Below are 23,169 nucleotides of genomic sequence, written 5' to 3'. Positions count from 1 at the left end.
TGAAACTCGCACGACCATTTCTTCCAAAACACCACATACACAAATTCTCCCAGAGGTTTGGAGAAGTATGGAGGGGAAGGTTTGGTTAGGAATCTCTCGCCCACTAAATTAGGAATAGTACATTTGCCAGTTACTCAAAAGCATGGCTTCTTCTCATGAACACAGCTAACCATCTTACATGAATAATAGCCAAGAATTATTGGGTCCTCTTAATGGCACCAACAGAATCAGAATCAAGTGTGAGCAGAAGCACACCTGACAGGAATCACTGTTCTTTCACTGAGTCAGTATCGCTGTTTCTTGTTATAGTCAACAAACCATGATGATCACTGTGTTTGTGTTTCTAGTTCTACCTGGTCTGAGAGGGCGTCTCTAGGTGCTCTTGCCCTCTGTTGGCGACAGTACACACTGACCTTGCCATGACTGTTCACCAGCTGCATCACAGACTGACTCACTAGTCTCCCCTCTCCACCAGGCCTTTCCTCTCTCTTCCTCCTCCTCTGCTCGGATTCCTTTCTTTCTCTTCACCCCGTCTCCTTCACACCTCCTCCCCGATTTTCTCAGGGCTGGGCTTCAACATCGTCGGTGGGACAGACCAGCAGGATGTCTCCAATGACAGTGGCATCTACGTCAGTCGCATCAAAGAGAACGGAGCTGCGGCCCTGGATGGGCGGCTCCAGGAGGGTGATAAGATCCTCTCGGTGAGAACTGGCTTCGGCCTCCCACACTGTCCCTTGCTCCCTAGACCCTTGTTCCTACTCCTCGCCCTTCCTTGGGAAGATTCCTGCCTGCCTTTTTGGTTCTGGAAATTCCAAATTCTAGAATTCAGCGGGAGGGACCTTGATCATTCACCTTTTCCATCCCTCCCGTAGAGTATGGAGGATACTACCTCACTTGATAGACAAAGCAAATTAAGTCCAGAATGTGAAGCTATTTACCCAAGTTCAAAAACATGAAACGGAAGGTTGAGGGACTGGCAGGTCAGGGGAGGCACTTAAAACCCACAATTTTTGTCATTCTTCCCTTACACTTTTATCACCGCCCTTTTGTTGATGAAAACACTATGTCTTCCTTTACTCCAAAAGTGGTAAAAAAAAAAAAAAAGGAAGGTGAATTAAGTGTTCTTTTTAGACTTAGAGCCCTTTTTTACCCATTATTAAGATAAAAATTGGAATGCAGTCTGATTTGGATACCTGTCTACTGTGCTCCCATGTCACACTGCTCATGTACCTAGTAATACCCTTACTACACGGTAAGCATTCTTTTATTATTTTCTGGAAGTTCCTCAAGGGCAAAAACCAGATCGTTTTCTAACCTTTCACATTCTAGCACAGTGCTCACTATATATTTAATCAATTGACAAGTTAGTCGTTCAGGGAAGCTCAGCAAGCTTGGCTGATCCACTTTAGTCCTTCTCACTGACCATTTTGCCTCTTTTCAGTCCATTAAGCTTCTGGACCCCTATTAATCTGTTGACATAGAGACAGTGATAATCTACATTTTATTTCTAAGGATATGTAGAAGTTAAAAAGCAGATTATTTTCTATAGCTCCTAGGAGAAAGACATTCTAAAAACATGAAATCATCCTGAGTGGTACATTAAGGAAAACTTGAGAATGGGTTGTTAAAATAAGGTATAGCATGTAGTTAGAGACTATGCAGCCTAATATTTTGACATAACAGGGACTTGAAAAGTATAGGGGTTAAGATGAGAGCCATATTCAAACAGCTTTGGTTAAAGGTAGATTACGGGAAAAGGAGAATGGTTAGAAGTTTTTGTGCGCTGTATGCTAAGCAATGTGCTGAGAACTTTAAACTTATTTCATATTGTAGTAACTCTATAAGGTGGGTACAATTATTATGCTTAGTTTGCAGCTAAGGAAGCTGAAGCTTGGTAAGGTCAAGCAGCTTGCCAAAGTCACATAAGTTGTAAGTGGCAGAGGACTAAAACTTTGGTCTGTGTGAATTTGGAACCTGTACTCTTAACATACCATACTGCCTCCTAAAACGTAAATGAGGAGCTAGGATTAGTTATCCTAAACAGAAAGTTGCATGGTGAATTAATAGTAGATTTTATGTAGATTTTATATAAAAACTGAAATTAGTATTTCTATGAAGGGTAGAATTAGACGGAGAAAAGGACACAAACCTCAATGCGAGAGAATTTATTAGACATAAGCTAAGATGAGGAGCCTTTCTTCATTGCCTCCTACAGAGAGAAATTATTGGAAGGCTACTCAAGTTTTTAAAAAGGGTAGGAGATAAATGTCCATGAAGAGAAAAGTAGATGTCTAAAAAAACTCAGCTCACTTGACCTTAAAATGTATAGCAAAGAGGATTTCACTTTATCAAAATACAAGAACTATTACAAAGACCTATACAAGATATTAAATATTACAAATATGTATATAACACATTACAAAGAGTGATTCAAGTTTATGTTCTGGCCAATTAAGGAAAAGACGTGTGAAAGAAGAGAAGAAAATGCAAGGCAGATATAGAGAGAAAAAAATACAAAGAGAGAAAGTTGGAGCATCTCTTGTGTAGAAGAGAAAAAGCTCAGCATATCCTCTCCATTCTATCTAGGACTACATTCGTTGACTCCAGTTTCCCTTTCAAGAGTTTGCTCCAAAATTCTTCTTTCTAGATCCCACTCCTTAAGAAATAGTGCCTCTGTTGCCTCGCTCACCATCCTATTCCCTCTCTACCCTTAAGTGACCTTGTTAGGCATTAAGCATTAAACGGTTATGTCCATGCTTTAGCTTACTTTATCCCTTTTATGTACTTAAATATTCATTTATTATTGGCTTTGGAGTCTCTGTAAAATGATACTAAAGTATTGATTAGCCTCTATTCCCATTTATTCTTTATGGGCTTTCCTATTCTCCTCACATGGATAATTCTTCCATGTTATAAAATATGCCCCAACTCTTTCTTTTAACTTTTGCTAGATAATCAAACTAAGAATATGTCCCTTCCTTAGCATATACCCATCTTGGATAACTAATAGAAGTGTCATTAAGTGATCTAGATTTCCTGGGAGTTACTATTAATGTAATCTTTCCATTTCTCCTGAAATACCCATGTTTTGTCTTAATTTCTAGTTCTAAAACTAAATAACTCCATGATTTATTATGCAGTTTTCCCTTTCTCATCAAAAGTGAAATTTAATTTTTTTATAATCATGGTGGATGATTTAAACTAAAAAAGAAAAGAAATTTCTTTAATGAATGTAAATGACATTTAAGGCCCTGTTATATCTGACAAGCATGAAACAAAAACAGATATTACCAATAGCAGAACAGCCCTGAAGTTGAGATGAGGGCCGGAGATTCCTCACCCAAAATTCATTTTCTGTGTGTGATGGTGAAGATGGTTTAACATTTGTATAGATTATCAGGGAACCTGGGGAAATTTTATTTTTGTGGGGCAAAAAACTAAACTGTCTAGTTTTCTCATTTCCCCCACATGTCTGCCTAAATGAAGGGAGGTGGATAGTCAAGAATAATCCATCCTCGGTCACTATACATTTTTATGAAGCTCAGGGTCATGGGAGATGGTTATTATACTGCACAGATGAACATTCCGTTTTGACCAAACCCCTTACATAACAAAAATGGCACAGATTGGGCTGTTACTCAGCTGCATTTAATATTCTCTTCAAATACAATTAGTAACTTGGTGAATGAAACAGTTGAGTAGTCATCAACATTTATCAACTATTGTACTTGATGGCCTGCAGAGCACTGTGCCAGGTGCTATGGAAAATTAAAAGACTCGTCTCTGCCCTTAGCTGAGAAATCAATGGGAAAGACCCCCTAAAAACCCTCATCCAATCAGCTGCAGAGACATTGAAATATACCTCTAAGTACCTCTAAGAAGTGTACCTCTAAGAAGGAGCCTTTGTCTTCTCATCTCCGTATTCCCAGCACAAAGGCCTGTAGCTGGCACAGAGTAAGCATCTAGTAAATTAGTTGTTCTGTAAATGAATTATAGCATAACTGACTTTTTTGGTTGGGCCTGATTAATTGGAACTGGATAATTTTATTTTTTCTTTCAACTCTGATGAAAAAAGAGACCCTTCCCCCCCAAAAAAATTGCAGTTCACTTCAGCATCTTGATTAAAAATTAAAATATCCAGAATGTAATCTGATCAGTGCTTATTAAATTGAACCCATTCTTTCTCTACATCTTACACATCTGCGTTTATATTATCCTATAGTTAGAGCTCTTGCAACACTAATATTATCCTGAGATAATGTTAGATTATCCTGAGGCAATTCAAAATTATCATCAAAGAAAACAAATTTAAACTCCGTTTACTCATTTCTTAAGGCAGGAAATAGGAAAGTCTTTTTTAAAGATTGCAAACAACCATAGTTAAGGCAGAAAAATTGTATGTTTCCCCATCCGTTAACTAGAACACAACCATCCCAATTTTCTGAACATTTAGTCAGCAAAATTGTCTAGCATATTGCAAATTTGCCATATCTCAGGTTCAATAAAACTTACCATGCCATAAGTTAAGGAAGCTGAAGTAGCAAGTTTAATAGTGTTCTAAGATTTCTAAGTTTGGTAGCTGAAAATGAGGTCTAAGGACCATCTGGCCATTACCTGGGAGCTTGTTAGAAATGCCGAGTCTCAGGAACCTTCCCTGACCTGCATTATAACAGGATCCCTGGGTAAGTGAATAAAGTGAGAGAAGCACTGCAGTAGACAAGTGTCTTTCAAACCTTTTAAATTGTGGCCTGTAATAGGAAACACGTGTACACACACACATGCACACACACACACGCGCACACACACACACACTTGAAACAGTTTAACAAAATAATACTTATTTCTTCTATATGTGATGCTTTCTGACATGTTTTGTTTTCTTCTCATTTCACTTTGAAAAAAATTCAATACTGGTCTTGACCCACTGGATGGACGTCACTATCTTTTGTAATGGGTCACCAGACCTATTTCTGAAAAATCACTACTCCAGTAAATGGAAAATCATTGATGAAATCTGTGGGTGCACAGAATATGTATTAAATAGGGTAAGTAGGCTGGATATGGAGACTAGTTAGAAGACTCTTTCAGGCAGTTTAGGTTAAAGCTAACTCAAATTTCAGAATCACCTGGAGGGCTTGTTAATAAAACATAGATTGCTAGGATGGGGCCTACTAATTTTCACTTTTAACAAGTTCCCAGGTTAATGCTAATGCTGGTGATTTGGGGACCACACTTTGAGACCCTCTGGTCTATGTTAGTAAAAAGATGGTGATAAAGAGTGGATTCCACATATATTTAGGGGTAAAGTCTACAGAACTTGGTGATATGAACTGAATGTGTAAAAATGCTTAGAGGAGGTAAATGTTGGAGAGCAAATTTGGCTTTGGAGTAGAGATGACATTGTGAAGAGAGAATCGTGATTTGTTTTATGGGGCTGGTTTAAGAGGCAAAGTGAGAAATGGTTCTTTAAAAAAGAAATTCCCTTTGCATTTCTAAAAGGCCTCTTGTTTGGGTTGTATTTTTTTTTTTTTTAAAGCAATTAGAGTAACAGTCCTCTTATATTAGAATACCTTTCAGCTTAACTGGTAGGGTTGAAAGGCATAATTGGCATAATTTGCCTGTGTCCTGTATAGCACCTTTTTTTTTCTTTTTAACCTGTTGTCACCAATGTCTTTCTTCCCTGTTAGCAGAAGGAGGCTCAGGTGAGGACCCAGATTGCACAGTAGTCATTGGCAGGTGAAGGTGCCAGTGGAGTACAGGCCTTTCAGCTCTGTGTAATACTGAGAATATGTCCATCAGGCTTTGTGTAGTTAAGGTTTTTGCATGGTGTACTCTGCCACCAAACCTCAGGAAATCATGTGACATTTATTATACTCACGTCTTGTTCAAAGCACTATTCAGATATTATAGGGGTCATAATGATGAGTTGAGATACAACCTCTCCAAGTTATTTACGGTAGAACGTAAAGTGGTATGGTGTAAGGCAGAGTTCAGCTTGAGCTTAAAGATGGTTACGTAGCATGGAGATTCAAAGAAGCAAATCAGTCACATCCAGTGGAGTTTTCTAGAAAGGCCTTGTCAATGAAGTGGCAGTTAACTAAATTGCTTTTTTTTATTTTAATGCTACTTCAATATATACAAATGAGTAAAAAATGTTAGCATATAAACACCTTATATTTTTATACAACTCTAAAAATTTTAAATGTGTTACATTATATAGAAATTAAACTGCCAAATCAGTAAAAATTCAATTTACAGCATTAAAGTGTTGGCTAGTGGTATGTTACCAAAATAAAATCCTAGCTTACAATGAAAATTTCTATAATTTAGTGTTTGAAAGTGAAGGTTTTGGGGCTGGATGGCTTGAATTTGAATCCTGGCTTTGCTGCGTCCATTCTGTATGCCCATGCACAAGTTGCATAGCCTCTCTAGTTTTATCACTTGTAAACTGGGGGTTCCTAACTTCTATGACTGTTGTGAAGACTAAATAAGTTAGTGCATGTAAAGTGAGTATCAGCTCCAGACACAATAAATACGCAGCGATTGCTGGCAATTATTACTGACTACTATTGCAAAGATTATTTTGAACTCAGTATTCCTGCCATTGAATGTCCTATTAGTGACTCAGTTCTCCCACTTGCATTCACTTTACTTGGAAACTTGGCTGATATTGAGCTATGACATCGTGACATCCGTTGACATGACAGCATCATTAACTTATTTGTCTGAGAGAAAATAAGTACCTTTTTCTCTACAACGAGAAATACAGTTATCACATGGGCTAGGTTAGTTAAGTGAGTATTCTTACTACAATCAGCAATCTCATGCCTCTTCTCTTCCCCAGGAATTAACTAGAAAATTGAGTCATTGAGAATGACTCAGTTGAGAGATCCTAGATTTCTTTCCCTGTGGCATATCTATCAAAACAACAACAACAACAAAAACAAAAGCAAAACAAAAAAAACCCATCCTATTTAAGATCAACCTTGTAAGATAAATACAATTTTTTAAAAGGAAAGTGTATTCAGATGGCGGATACAGCTATAGCACAAGTATGAACATAAGAATAAATGTTTTTTATATCACAGGGTCAGTGAGTTACGTGATTTAGCTAGAGCATAGGATATATGAAAGAAAACAATGAGAGATTAAATTGGGAAGATAGGTTTGAATCATTTCCTGGAGGACTTTGCATACCAGAATGAGAAATGAGGTATGCACTCTTTCTTCCCCTGCTCCTACTTTTGTTTTTGTTTTTGAGCCATAAAGTGGTATGAACAGAATTATACTTGGGGAAGATTGGTCTGGAGACATAGATGGGGGATTACAGCAGTTTAGCTAAAAGTATCCATAGCCTAAAGGGAGAGGTAATAGAAGGAACATAGCATCTGAGGACAGTCATTATATATTAGACTACAGGGTTTGGCAATATGTTGTATGTGAACATTGACAGAGTGGAAAGAGTTTTAAAATATTATCTAAATTTTAGTTTGAAGGAATGATAGTGGCAATAAGAAGGAAGTTGGAGTAGTCTGGTTTTGTGGGAAGAAATAAAGAGGCTTTGGATATATTGAATTGGGGTTTAGCAGAATATCCAAATACAGGCACGCAGGAGGATGGCAAATCCAGAAGTAGAAGTAGAGATAAAAATTTGAGAGTTGTCTTGCAGATTACAGTTGAAATTGTGAAAGATCACCATGGAAGAAAAGATAAAGAGAACAAAGAACAACTGACATTGAGGAATATTTAAGAAAGAAGGAAGAAAAAAAGGAATCAGGAATAGTTCAAGAAGTAAGAGAGCTATGTATTCATAAGCTAAGATAGGAGATAACTGCAAAAGGGAGGAGATGGTTTGGAGACTGAAAAGGGCTATAGTACTCAGTGGTTGGAATTGACCGCGACCTGTGGGACAGCATTCTTCCCTCCCACTTCATAAATTACGAGATTACAAGGGAATAAAGAGTGAATGGATGCTGAGGAAGTGGAGACAGTGTGCACAAACAGTTCTTTCCACAAGTTTTGCAATGAAAGAGGAGAGAAGATGGGCAGGAGGTGATGGTGCATTCCAAGAAATATTTGTATTGTTTTCTTAATAGATGAGGATAATTTTAGTTGTGACGGAGCAGAGGGTAATAATAATTAAGGAATCAAGAAGAGTAAGTGACTACTTAAGTCTGTAAGGAGACTAGAAGGAATATGATCTAGAGCACTAGTGGATGGTTTAGCCTCGATAAAGGAAATAGATCTAACTCCGAAACAAGAGGGAAGGAGCAGTGAGAGGCTATCAAGAAACTTTGAGGTGGGGGGAGAAAATGGAGAGCGTTTTTGTAAGAATTCTCAATATTATCAAGAAAGATAAGGCAAAGGAATCTGCCGAGAAGAGAGATGGGATTGGAAGTTGGGGTTTGCTGGTAGAAAGATCCAGAGCAGCTACCACTGGGTCCTTACTAGAGAGTTCATCCGATGAGTGGGAGGGTTGTGAGGATGTAGCGGGAGTCAGCTGGCCTGGCTCTGTGATGGAGAGTGTGATTGTGTATTTGTCTCCAGGAACATGAAATTCAATGCTAACAAGGAAGGCCTGGAAAGATGGTAGAAGATCATGGAGACAAGGGATTCTAATAGTTTACCAAGTGCTTGTTGAAATAACAACAGTATGTCTAACCATTATGCTGTACACCTGAAATTAATATAAAATAATATTGGGGGAAAAAAGCAGAACAAAAATGTAGTGATATTCCAATAAAAAACAAAGAAATAATAATAGGATCTCCTAGATAAGGATGCAATTAAAGTCTAAAAAGTTTAAAGGCTTTGATGAGAATAAAGGCTCCTCAGAAGAGGAACCAGAAGTGTGACGGGAGTAGAAATTGTGTTTAGTTTTTAAGAGTTTGAGATATTGGAGCTGAAGCATGCCTAATGTTGAAGTCCAAGGCTTACGCCAATTGATGACTAACATGGACAGAGCTGGAAACTTAATTTGGGAAGGCAGACAATCTATAAGTCCAGAGTGTTGGTAGATTAATTCACAAGGATATTGGCAGGAGATAGAGTGAAGGGACTATTATGAGCCTGTAGGAGAAGGAAGACTGTGACAAGGAAGTCGAGGGGTTGAATAAGTCAATTGCTTGAGTTCAGCTGAGCAGAGAATAGTTGGTGGGTTAAGGTGGAGGAATAGTACAGAAGGAACAGTAAAATGCAGGGCACTTTGATCTTCCTTCTGGTATTTTAAAAACCCTAACCCTAGCTCCCACACGTACTATGCCTTTTGGTAAATCACCTAACCTTGCTAAGATTCAGTTTCTTCATCTGTGAAAACAAGATAAAAGTAATATTTGCCTCATAAGATTATTGTGAGAATTAAGTTAGATAATTTATAATGTAAAGCATATAGCACAGAACCTACTAACTAAATATATTAGATGTCCTTGCTGCTGTTGCTGACATTGCCATGTGTAAAAGATAAGTAGAGCTTGCATGCCGTGTCACTGAGTGCACAGAATAGGATAGATAGCACTTGTGGCCAGTGTTACTCCTGACACTAAAAAGTATTAGGTTGGTGCAAAAGTAATTGCGGTTTTTGCAATTTTTTTTTTTTTTAACCTTTTAAACTGCAATTACTTTTGCACCAATCTAATATTAATACCAGTAGTCCTTCCCATCTCTCACTTCTAAGCTTGACCTACACTGAAACATTTTTTAGGAGTTTCTATCATCACAGAAATAATGATTTTTAGGAAACTTGAGGAGGATAGGAGTATCCATGGAATCAAGGGAAATTGTTCACAATAGAACAAGACCAATAGAATGGGCTAGTAGATTTGTACCACATCAAAATAAATTGTTGGTGAGTTTCACAGCCTTATATTTCTAGAATTGAAGCTGGCAGTGTCAGGTATTAGGAAGGAACCTAGAAGACCATGTCAGCTATAGGGAGCCAGGCTGATGCTTGTGGAAGACATACAAATACAGTAAGCATAGCCCACGTGCCAAAACAAGACAGGCCGTAGGAGCTACTAAGATGAAAGAAAAAACTTAGGTGCTCTTCAAATAGCTTACGGAACCTCTGTTCTAGGAAAACATAGCTTTGAAAATGAAAAAAGTTACGTTGGGTTCTAAGTGACTTTACCCATTCTGCTAACTCTTGGAATTTGTTCTGTAGGAGTTTGGGGGTTTTTCGTTTGTTTGTTTGGTCACGAGTGTAAATCTTGGACTTAAGAGAGTTCGTGTTCTAGCCCTTACTACTTTTCCTTGCTGTTTTTGACAGGTGAATGGCCAAGACCTAAAGAACTTGCTGCATCAGGATGCTGTAGACCTCTTTCGTAACGCAGGCTACGCCGTGTCGCTGAGAGTGCAGCACAGGGTAGGTGTCTCTGCAGCCAGCAGCCTGGCTCTCGGCTTCTGTACCTTCTTGGGAGTAAACCCTGTCGCATAATCCTCAGTAGTGTGTTTGGCGTCTTTTCCTTTTACTTCGACTCTTTTGAAGAGCTTTTCTGGCATAAGAAAGGGTCTTCTGTGACTTCTGGTTATCATTAAAGGAAATTCATAACAGTATGCTTGCAACCCAGGTCCTAGCTTCAGGATAATGTGCCTTAAAAATAAAGTTTGACAACCAAATTAAAATAAAGGGGGAAACGGTACAACCAAAATCTTTTTTTTTTTTAAGTAGGGAAGGAAACATGTGAGAAACATGACTGATAATCTTCCTAAGTAAGCATTTCTAGGAAGATGGATGTCCCCCACCACACCCAAGAATTTCCAGGTTTCCTGTAGGATCAGTAGGCTTCATCTCATATCTTCATTTTCCTGATCAATACACAATAGGTTGGTGGAGGTAGTACAAAAACAGAAAGTGAAAGGTTGTCTGACTTACCTTCAGGGGTCCCTTTAGGTCAGTAGCCCAATAAGGTTAAATGCCTCCCCGTCAGACTTACTTTGTTTCCAAAGAATCGGTGATACGGATATTATCAACTGAGGACAAACCGACAGGATGCCCTCTGCTAGACGGTGCTTGGGTCTGCAGCTTTGGGTGGGCTAGAGACTCCAGACCCAGGTAATGTGTTAGCTGAACATTTCAGTTGTCAGCACACGTTGTCACTAGAGTTAACACTTTCTTTCCCTTCCAGCTACAGGTGCAGAATGGGCCTATAGGACCTCGAAGTGAAGGGGAACCAAGTGGTATTCCCATAGCCATGGTGCTGGTGCCAGTGTTTGCCCTCACCATGGTAGTGGCCTGGGCCTTCATGAGATATCGGCAACAACTTTGAAAAGCGTCCTTTCTTCCCGCGCTCCCGATGAAGACACATTTCTTCCTTCTCTCACCTCCTCCCCTGCCGTTCTTCCGTATCTTTCCCTCTCTCTGCACAAGCCAACACATGATTGAAAGAGACTCCTTCCCAACCAGACCTTGCTGTTCAAAATCTCCAAATCCTCGTATTCTAATGGGAAAGTAAAGGCATTGTTTGAAGGAAAGCTGAAGAAAAGACTTGCTTAGAACAAATGAGCAGTTATACATTTTACTAGGACTGCCAATAGAAGTTCAGCTACAACCCAAAGAAGGAAAGGTCCAGTCTTCCCATCACCATGGGTGATACCAGTTTTCTCAGCTGGCTTGCCTCAAAGGCCAGTTGTGTGATATAAGAGGAAGAGAGGATTTTTCTTTTTAATGATCTTCCTTGGGAAGTTTTTGTGGCCTTTATTTACTTTTTAACTACATAGGTGGGTGCCTGTATCAAACAAAAGACAATGAGGAGAGCATTTTTACTTCTTTTAAAAACATATATATATACACACATATGCAGATATGAAGTATAATAGTAATGCCTTATGGAGAATTAAAGATGTAGAAAGCTATTCTGGTTTCTAGGTTTCTGTGAGGTATGATCTTAAAGTATGATATAAGGTGATGGTCTTAATTGAAGTATTTGATACATGGTGGGAGTAAGAGACAGTGAGCTTCACAGGATGCCCCATCTGAGTCATTGAAAAAAAAAAAAGAAAATCGAAGCAACTAATTTAAAACCTTAGAAATCTTATTCTCATAATACTAAAGTGAAGTTGAGGTAAAATGCCATAATCCAGCTTTGCACAAGTCAATCTGTTCAAAAACCTTTGAGATTTAAAGATAAATAAATCTTACCTTAGTGACTTTTTTGCTACCTCACGTCCTGTGAAAGGATCAGCTGGAATGATTGTGGTCAAAACTATAGTGATGGGGCCAAACCAACCCAATGAAAATACTCTAAAAAGAAAAAAGACAGTGCCTTCGAGGGGGCACCTGAACCCTCTCAGGCTGTCTGCTGGTCTTGGGTTCTAGTAACAGGCAGAATCCAAGAGAAGGAACTGCTCCCTGGCGGGATGGGCATGACATCATTCTTGCTTCTGGGTCAGTTAAGTTTAGAGGGTTTGGATTGCTAGTGGTTTTGAAATGCCTCTACATAGGGGCTATGGCTTTTAATGAATAAACCATTTTGCGGGAAAAGGGGGGAAAAGAGAGTTTTGTTTGTTTTAGGGGGTAAGGAAGTTTGGTGGGTGTTTCATAGGGAAAGCTTGAGAGAAGGATACAGATGAGTGGGTGCTGGGAAATACTAAGATTATTAATGAGATGGGAATTGAAAGTTGGTTTTCAAGCACTAATGGGGGCTCCCAAAGCTAATTTTCTGGCTTCAAGAAAATCATTTCCAAAAAATAAATTATTTCCATCTTACAAACACACTGGCAAGACTATAGGCCTTATATAATCTTGACAGCAAGAATATGAGGTAATGAGTTGTGTCTGATTTTTAGCATGGATTATCTAGTGAGTATTTTGCAAAGGTTGATTGCTTATCAGCTTTGTTAAGACACTTTTGCAAAGAAGTGAAATACATATAGCCTCCACCCTAATGAGTTTTTTGGTTCCAGTTGGGACAAGAAAACTTATATATATAAAAATGAAATTAGCTGTATAGGCAGGGTAATGTAAGTTGGTGTCACATTTATATTGCAGACAGCAAAAGAGAATGGTTACTGAATTTGAGACACTTGAGACAGTTCCATGGAGGAAGGGGACACGTTGAGGACCCTTGAGCTCACAGTCTAGTAGGAGAATTCATAAATAGATGAAAAGTTAAAAGTATATCATCAGAATTAATAAAAGTTGAAAACAATAAAATAAATGGTACTATTCAGAACACGATGCAGCAGCAAAGATGTGCAGAACCATCACGTTTTCAGGAATTCAGAAAAAGAAAGCTGTCATGTAATGACTTGAGGCCAGAGTAGAAAGGGAAGGCTTTTAAAAATAAAAATCCCAGAAAGACGTTGCCCTCTCAGTCAACTATTCGTATAGGGAGAAACTTGCTTTAAACAATCCTGATGTGACTTATGCCTTTAGACCTGAACTGTTCAGTGCCTTTGAGATTCACTCGGACGATTGCACTTGTAGGTTCCGCAGAGAAACACTGACAGTATTCCATTTCCCACCTTAACCCACGCCGCTGTGGACGCACAGCCCCTGATGCCCTCCCTGTATCTGGAGGTCTGTGCGGTAGCTTTTGCAGTGGGTCTGCTGCTTCCAAGATTCAGCTTAGGGTCTGGACATTAACTCCTGAGAGGACCCGACACGTGCAAAATGAAGCAAAATGGCAAGCAGGAAGGAATGCTATTTAGTTTTTTATTTGTTGACATATGTATGTAAAAAGACACCTATCCCATTGTCAGTGGTAGTTTTGATTTGGTTAATAATAGGGATTCTGATGCACTTTAATAATTTAGGTTTTTTCTGGAATTAAATAGCATTTAAAGATCAACATACTAAAGTTTTAGGCAGATGTGCTATTATTTCTGATTCTCTAGAAGACTTATAGATATCGGAGTCCATTGTAGGTCATTAAAAACATTCATGCTCTTTATAAATTCAGTCTATTATTTCTGGCACTTTATAGATTGTATTTTATATTCCTACCACCTAAATTCAAAGTTTTAAAAAATGAATGAAAGTATTTTTAAGACGATATACTTAAAACACTTCTCTATATCACATTGCTTCAATCATCTCTATTTCCTTCTGCCAAGTTTTAATCTGTGCTATTGATTTAACTTAATCACAGCATCTAGCCGTGTATAATGGAAAAAGGAAGTTAATATTTGTTACTGCATTCTGTGCCAGGTACTGTACTAAGCCCTGATTGATAACACTGTTTATGCCTCACAACTCCGATCTAAGTATTGTTACAAAGACACTAAAGAAAAGATAATAAAATTACTTTCCTAAGGTTACATCAGTGGTAATAATAGAATCAGGATTTAAACTCGACTTCAGATACCACCATCAGTGACACTTCCTCACTGGCAGTGGTTGTCAAAGTGAGGTCTCTGGACAAAAGCATCAGCATTACGTGAGGATGGGTGGCCCATTAGCTCAGTTGGTTAGCGCGCGTGCTCCCCACACAAACTTGCCGGTTCGATCCCCACCTGGGCCACTTTGAGCTGTGCCCTTTAAAAAAAAAAAGGAAGCATTACCTGAGGACTTGCTAGAAAAGCAAATTCTTGGGCTTCACCCCAGACCTGAATCAAAATGGGGAGGGCACCCACCAATCTGTTTTAATAAGCCCTCTAGGTGACTGATTCAGCTAACGTTTGAGAATCACTGCTCTGTGCCAGTAATTATCCCCTTTTCCTCAGGTTGGAATTATCTAGAGAGTTTGTAAAAATTCTCATGCGTGGGCTGCACCTAGATGAATTCAATACAATCTCGGGGGTGGGACTCGGGCACCAATACAATTAATTTCATCAAGTGATTCCAGTGTGCAATATCCGTAAAAAATACTGTATGCCATTTAAACCTAGACACTACATAAGTTACATGCAGACAGTGCTCCAGCCAAAAATGAAATTTCTCTAGAGCCTTTTTTAGAGTCCCTCTCTTTGTGAGCTGCTCTCCCAAGTCTAGGTGTAGAATAGGAAGTGGCTTCTGATTTGCTAGGGACTGACCAACCTCCAGCAAAATGTACTAGTGAGTGTTTCAGGTTGTGCATCTGTTACCAAACCAAATGTAGAACATGGGCGTCAAAGGGAACCAGAAAGATTCTAGGATGAATCTGTCCTAGAGATGAGAAAATCAAGGCTCCTAGAGGTGAGCTCATAACCCAGAGCAAAGACAGTTTGTTGCAGAGGTGCTCTTTTTTGTCTCATTTATGTCTTGAATGTGTCCACTACATGGTCATATGCAGAACTGTCCGTTTTATCTTAGTCCATTTCCATCTTCTCTCTTTGGACCTTAAATAAAGACCAGGAGAACTGATTGACAGCTTAAGTGTACTGCAAGCATGCAAAATTGGGAGATGCCACAGAATAACCTAAGACCTAACACCAAGTTCAATTAAGTGAGCTCTCCTGAGACTAATTCCAGTAGTTCTAAACTAGAGAAGTATTGTTTTTTGATGTTGGACATTGTTTTTATTGTGTAAATAAGCAACTTAAGATGTATTTAAGAAATGAAACAACATAAGGAATATTAAGCTGTCAAGTATGTACGGGAGTGGAGTTTATGTAATTTCACGTGGAGTCAATAAAGATTTTATTCTACTCAACTTTTGTTGAAATTTACCTTTGGACGGGTGAGGGTTTTTCCTTCATTCAATAAATGAGTGCGTACTATGTGCTGGGTGTTGAGGATACAAAGATAATTTCTAACATCACCTAGAAGCAGAAAGTTGAGTGATGAAGCTCTCTACCTCTTACCTATAATAGGTTTAGAGTTGATTATCTTGGGCGAGGCCTCTTTGCTGTTTCGTTTTAATCGGCAAATCTTTGAGACCAGCACTTACATTCCAAAGGGCAGTTGTGGTCCAAAGGCAGACAGGATTAAGGAATTATGTTCTGGTCGGAACCAGGTTCTTAACAGCCGTAGACTCCTGATGTTGATATTTGTATCAACAGACTACGTAGCACTTGATTTGCTTACGTGATGCTCTTGATGATACTGTAATAACATCCACTATAGGAAAGTATTGCTATGTCTGAGGAATCAAGTTAGAGCAAACACTATGTCTTGTTTCTAAATTTTGTCCTTACTATTCATAATCACCTTTTCGCATGGGGAAAGGAAAAGGAGAAGGCTGAAGTATGTTTTCAAATGCAAGTCAATCATTAACGAATAGAGTCATAAAAGAACTTTGTATTTACTGTAACCATTAAGTTTGTTGATCAATCACAGGAAATGGGATGATCCTTCTTAGTTTGCAGATTTGCAAATGGAATCACAGAATCGAATTCCATTTTAATTCTGTGTCTGCAATTCTGATTTGAATATGAATTTCTTATTACTGGATATATGTGCATTTTACCCCCAGGCCATATTTGTTCTTACAAGATTATTTTCCTTATGAACCTTATTTTGCTTCCTTTCTACTTTGATCCTAACATTGTATGCTTGGATCTAAACAGAAATCTGTTTCTCAGACCAGATAGATGCCCTATAGCAATTTGGAAGACACATGGGCATAAAACCGTATTATTACTACAGATGAAATATGTTAATGATGCCATGAAAATAGATGATAATTTCCTAAACTTTGCTATTTGATACTAGATACAACAAATGAGATAATAGTGTCTAAATGTGTCTAGCTCAGTATTCACATTCAATAAAAAGTTGCTGCATTTGTCAGTGAATCTTTGCAATCTTTTTCTTCCAACTTATTTTGGAGATTGTTGAATAAATTTTTTTTTTGCCAAATTCTTAGAGTAGCACTTCAGACAGAGCAATGGAAAGAGGAAAGAAATCTGATCAATTTGAAGCTTAGCTTTGCCACAGGAGATAAGGATAAGGGCACTGTCATGTACTACTACTGCTAAGAATTGACTAACAATTATTGAACCTTGTCAATATTTCAGCTACTGTTCTAAGCATGTGTTCAAGCCTCACAAGGGCTGCTGTCATCATCCCCATTTTACAGATGAGATAAACAAGGCATATAGAGATGAAGTAATTTGCCCAAGTCACACAGCTATTAAGTGCCAGAGCTGGGATTTACATCCAGGCAGTCTACATGCAGGTTCTCCAGAACCTGCATACATAACCATGGCACTATACTGTCCCCATTCTCCATGGTGGCAGGCACTTACTTCACTGGGATGCCCTTTTGCAAAACTAATGTCAACAAATTCTCACATATGCAAGGCAGTATCAGTAATCCTATTTTTCTAGATAAGGTAACCCAGGTTTTAAAGAGGTTAATAACTTGCTCAAGATATATAGCTAGTTAGTTCCAGACCTGGGAATTCAAGCCAAGGAGAGGTCCACTTCTCAGTGTTCCAGAAAATTGAAGTTTATTATACTGAATTTGGTTCATGCTAGCCCAACCTTTCATTATGGATAATAGGAAACTGACTATACGAGGCACAACAATACGGTAACAGTACCGTTCTGTATTTATATACAAAACGGGAAAGCAATTGCCAACCGTTAGTATCGTACTGTGGCCCCAAAGCCCTACAAGATACATAGAAGGCAGAAATGGGTTTGTGCCACAGGATGAAAAAAGGACTTGTCAGAACTGAATATTGATTGACCTTTTGCTGAAGTTAGTCTACACATAGCTGACTTTGATATGAAGAGAAAAAGGCAGTTTACATTGGTCATCATTGCTCTGTCATGCAGCTTAAGCAAAGTTCAGATCTAAAATCAAAGTGCTAGTCTATAACTGTGGTGTGTACAAAATGGCAGTTTTCTCCCTTGGTGGGCAAAGAAAGTATGTCAATTACCAATTATATAACAAGCCGCTGCAAAACTTAGTGGCTTAAAACAACAATATTTTAATAATTTTTAAAGATTCCGTGGGTTGACTGTTTCTCCCGATATCACCTGGGGTCACATGCATCTGCATTAATCTGATGGCAGAACAGGGGTAGTAGTCCTAGGTGGCCTCTCTTCCTGTCTGGAAGTTAGTGCTGACTATTAGCTAGGATGCTTTGATTCTTCTCCACATGGCCTCTCATCTTCCAACAGACTAGATTGGGCTCTTCACAGCATGGGGGCAGGGTTGTCTTAGGGGAGTGTTCCAAGAAGGCAAGCCCCAGTGTGGAGAGCACTAATCAAGCCTTTGCATTTCTCATGTTTGCTGATGTCTCATCGAGCAGACCGAGCCAGGGCCAAGCCCGAGGCATTGTGGAAGAGCACCTAAACTCCACCCCTTGAGGGGAATAGTGCAAAGAATTGTGGTCATTTTTAATCCATCACAGAAAGAAACCAGAATTTAAACAGCAAGGATCAGGGGTAAGCAAACTTTTTCATAAAGGACCAGATGGTAAATATTTTAGGTCTATGGGCCTTGGTTCTTTGGCAGTTATAGTGTGAAAGCAACCATAAAGTATATATATCCAAAAAATGTATACACATTTTAAGAAAGGAAAAAACTATTAAAAGTGTAATACTCAATATATAATGATAACAAAAAATGAATACAAATCACATTTGACTTCTGCAATTACAAGAGGTGCTCAAAGTGGTCACCATCAGCGTCCAGACATTTCTGATTATGGCGAACTACTGCTTGAGCAACGCTGAACAAAGTGTCCACTTGTATACATTGTTTTGGCACCTCTAGTATACGCAAAAGTGCATGGCCGTGTTCCAGCAAAGCTTTATTTACAAAAACGAGTCCCTGCTGGTCTATACTAGTTTGAGGACTGCCAACAAAGACTATTGCAAGTTGAGATGAACTTTTAGGAGTAAAACTGAGAGGAGAAAGCTCCCAAATGTTGATCCCTTTGAGTTCCAGATTGAAAAGCATTGACACATTTCCTAGGAATGAATTTTTAAAAAATCTCTTGTCCTCTAAGAAAGAGAAGCCAGGGAAAGTCCAATAAATATTTCCCCTGGTGCAGTTTTGGAAATGAGTTGAAGAGTGACCATTGTCAGACTTGACGGAGCACCGATCATGTCCAGGACATCACCTGAAATGCAGGATTCACCTAAAAATACTAGTGATATTAAGTACTCACCAAGCACTTTACAGTAGAAGGCCCTAATGCTTAAATAATCTTATTAGATTGAAATTACCCCATTCTCAAGATGGAAAAGTAGAACTTTAGAGATGTGAAGTGACTGTCCCCAGTTAACGTCGTTAGGTTTTAACAAGAGTATTTTAATCTGGCTTTTGTTGGAGAGGGGTGCTGGTGTACAAGGTGCTGGTGTTTAAAGAAATTTAACAGCATCACTACAGGAATCTTCAATGTTTGTCTTGGCCAGAAAAATGTGAATGCCAGATTGCTGAGATAAGGAAAGTATAAAAAGCTTTTTCTTTATCTCAGCATTATTTTAAGGGGTCAGGAAATTTAGACTTGAAATAAATCTGGATTTTCTGTGAAGGTGTTAAGCAAAGGTTAACTTTTTTAGATAATGAGTATGAGATCATAAAGTATCTTTCCAATGGAACTTGTGCTGTGATGAATGTTGAGAAATAAGTAAAATATATTTTATTCCCACTGTTAAGCCTTGTCCAATGTACTCACTCTGCTGTTTGCTAAAAAGACCAGTTTTTCATTTGAGTTTTGAAAGACAGTTACAATTTGGTTCAATTAAGATGAATGTTTACTCCTGTGTCACAGTCAAGGGCCTCTTCCTAATGGTAAATTTCCGATTTCCTCAGTAATTGATATGTATGACTTTTAAATGATCATTTAGTTTTTATCACAAAACCATGAATTTCTCTAGCCATTCGTTGTTTTGTAATGAACAGAATCTCAAATTCTCATATAATCCTTTTTACTTTCTTATATATACTTTTATTTTCGGTATCATTCCTAACAAATTAAATTTTGTTCTTAATATATTGATTCTTTCTAATAACCGGCTTTTAGCTTTATATTAATCCATTCTTCTGATATTGTTTTCCACTTCTTTTATGTTAGCTTTCATTTTGACTAATTCTTTCTTTATACTTTCTTTGTTTTTTTTGCAGGGGGTGGTCTTTTTCTTTTTTATAAATTGAATATTTATTTTTTGTTCTCTTAAGTCATAGGATTTCATGTGAAGTTTTTTCCCTTTTGATAATATTAATTGCCATATAACTTATCATTTTTATTTTTATATCCTTGATTTGGGGGTTATTCAAAATAGTGTTACTAGTAGTGTTATAATAGATCTTGAAAGTTCTCATCACAAGGAAAAAAATTGTAACTATGTGAGGTGATGGATGTTAACTAAATTTACTGTAGTAATCATTTCACAATATATACACATATCAAATCATGTTGTACACATTAATCTTATACACTGTTATGTCATTTTAATTTGTAAAACTTACTTGATATCGAAGTGGAAAAATTTTACTTTGTAAAATTTTAAATTGTAAAACTGTTACTTGATATTGAAATGGTTACTTTAGGAGGTAGATTCACCTTTGAGGTGTCAAGTTCTAGTTGTATTGGATGTGCATTGTTTTTGGTTTTTTTTCCATTAAATTTGTTGGGATAATATTGGTTAATACAGGTAAATTTCAGGTGTACAACTTTGTAATGAGACATATGTATACTCTATTGTTTACTTATACCACCCGAACTGTAGTTTCCTCCCATCACCATATATTGGACCCCTTTACCCTCTTCTTCCTCCTCCCACTCCTCATCCCCTCTGGTAACCACCATTCTGTTGTCTGTATCTGTGAGTTTTGATTTTTTTTTGGTTTAGTTTGTTTGCTCGTTTGTTGCTTTTTGTTTTATATCTCACATATGAGTAATCCTTTTCCATCTGACTATTTCATTTACCGTATTTCCCCGAAAATAAGACCGGGTCTTATATTAATTTTTGCTCCAAAAGGTGTATTTTCAGGAGGTGTCTTATTTTTTCATGTACAACAATCTACATGTATTCAAATACAGTCATGTCATCTTCTTCTGGAAAATCGTCATAACGTATTAAATGTGTCCGTCTGGCTGACTATCATAACTGGGGCTTATTTTCGCAGTAGGTCTTATTTTGGGCAAAACATAGTAGCATAATACTCTCAAGATCCATTCACATTGCAAATGGCAATATTTAATACTTTTTTATGGCTAAGTAGTGTTCTATTGTATATATGAACCACATCTTCTTTATCCAGTCATCCATGGAGGGATGCATTGTATTTTGATTTATAGAAACTTTACATGTAGAATGATATTTGACATTTTTTTAACCAGTGACAGACAACAGATATTACTCAAGCACTTAAAACAAAGCAAAACATACACAGGGACCGGCCCTTCAGGGCCATCTCAAGGTCCTCAATAAATGCTTATTTGAATGATTGAACAAATGAGTAGCTGAATATATGCTCATCCGAAAAGGGTAACTACAGATTACTAGCTATAGCATTACCTAGAATATATGTATATTATTTAATCCATTATTAACTACTAGCTGAGTATAGGGCTTTATTGGAGTCAGATCCAGTAAGGTGATGTTTTAAGTAGTTAAAAGATAGGGAAAGTTCTAGGCTTTTATAATAGTGCCCTTGGCATCCAGCATATTACGGAAAATGGGAGAAATAATTCACTTAAGTAACCTGGATGCTGTATGAGTTCTGAAATATCAAAAGGAGATGAATAAAGAGAGTGGTAATGCCAAATTTTGCATACCTCACATATATTTTCTAATAAACTTTATGGCCCTATATGGTTTCTTCTCTGCACACAGATTAGTTAAACACGTAACAAAAAGCATAAGTCAAACAATCAAAAATAAAGTACAAAAGCATCACAACATTAAAGGAGATTCTATTTATAAACCATAGCAACCCTGTTTATAAGCCCATCCTTCTAACCCAAAATTTCTCTGGCATTCTACAAATGCTCCACTCTTTCTCATAAGTATACATTATTTTCTCCAAGCACTCTCAACTTTGCAGATTGACTTCACTTCTCATGTTAAGTTCTCCCACCTTTCTTGCTGCTCTAGTCCTTAGGTTTGCAAGGTGTCTTCTGGGAGAGACTAGAGTAAGGGAAGACTGGAAAAATAGGGATAAGGGAAGGATATAACAGTCTTACTTTTATGAACCTTGCTTTGATTATTTCAAAATCTTCGTTGGCTCAGTTTAGGTGATGGTTTTTTTTGGGGGGGTGGGGGTGGGGTGTGACTCATTTATTCAGCCAAAGAATCAAAAAGAAAACCCCAAGTTTCAAATTCAAAACAAAATAATCTTCCTCCTCTCCTATTTTCATTTTGCTTATATGCTATTTGGAGCAACAATGACTTTATACACTAAAACTACACAGTGCTCGTGGTCTGTGACATGCATTAGTCAAAGGCTGCTGGAGCGCCCAGCAAGGAATAATTTGCATTGCCTGTCGAGTAAGGGAGACTTCAAGAAACTGGTGTCCCTGAAGCTGCATTTTGAAGACGTGGAAGTTCGTGGAATACTCAGGGAATACTATCTCCTCCATGGTGGAGTATGGAGTGGATGAGGAAAAGTGGCAGAAAAGGCAGGCCAAAGTCATATGACAATGGGCCTTACATTCCTTGCTAAGAAAGCTGGGAGTGACTGTGTAGTACTTGGTAGGTGAGGCTTCTCTGACTCACGCTGGCAGCTGGCACTGGGGGGAGGCGGGGCGTTCCAAGCAATCACAGTAGTTAGACACGCATTCATTTCTGTACCCATTCGATTGCCAGTTTCTTTAAGGCAGGGATATCTTTTCATCTACGTGTTGCGGGAGCCTTTTGTAATGACCAGTAAAAAGGTGTGCTGGATAGTTTAAGTGGAAAACCGACATTCATAAGTGACTGAAGATTACAGGCTATTTCACAGTCAAAGCATCAGCATTGAAGGTTCCATGATGGCAAGACATTACACTGATAACCATTCAACCTAACCTTTTGCGGCGATTTAGTTCTAAAGATCTTTAGTAAGCTGGTAAACTCTCCATCCATAGAACAGCCACAGACGCTAGCACCAACCTATTTTTTTCCTTAGCTGATTTTATCGAGCGGCTATGTGCCAGGGAGTGTTCTAATAAGATGTTGATGAAAACCCAGAACTAGGGAGGTACCGGTTACCATACGACTGGACGACGAGTACAAACACGATTTAAATGCCTAAGTCCCTAGCACAAGCCAGCGGCCGGAACCAAAGCTCCGACACTTGAATTTCCGGGCGGACGCGCGAGTATGTTACGATGGATCGATTGCTTTTGCCTGGCGGAGGCCTCTCC

At 38.3% G+C, this 23,169-nt stretch overlaps 1 protein-coding gene across 1 annotated transcript in view; it reads left to right on the top strand.

The window, feature by feature from the left end:
* Nucleotides 1-16,645, top strand: part of SYNJ2BP (synaptojanin 2 binding protein) — a 33,685-nt gene extending 17,040 nt beyond the window's left edge. The window contains exons 2-4 of the mRNA XM_081049447.1: nt 565-701; nt 10,265-10,360; nt 11,124-16,645. Of these exons, the coding sequence (XP_080905573.1) occupies nt 565-701; nt 10,265-10,360; nt 11,124-11,264 (374 nt within the window). The 3' untranslated portion in view covers nt 11,265-16,645. The remainder of the gene's footprint in view (nt 1-564; nt 702-10,264; nt 10,361-11,123) is intronic.
* The last annotated feature ends 6,524 nt before the right edge of the window (nt 16,646-23,169 follow it).

The sequence above is a fragment of the Rhinolophus hipposideros genome (genome assembly GCF_964194185.1).
Source record: "Rhinolophus hipposideros genome assembly, chromosome: 5".
NCBI classification, from domain to species: domain Eukaryota; kingdom Metazoa; phylum Chordata; class Mammalia; order Chiroptera; family Rhinolophidae; genus Rhinolophus; species Rhinolophus hipposideros.
The sequence above is the reverse complement of the archived record's forward strand: the minus strand, read 5'-3'. Positions and strand labels throughout refer to the sequence as shown.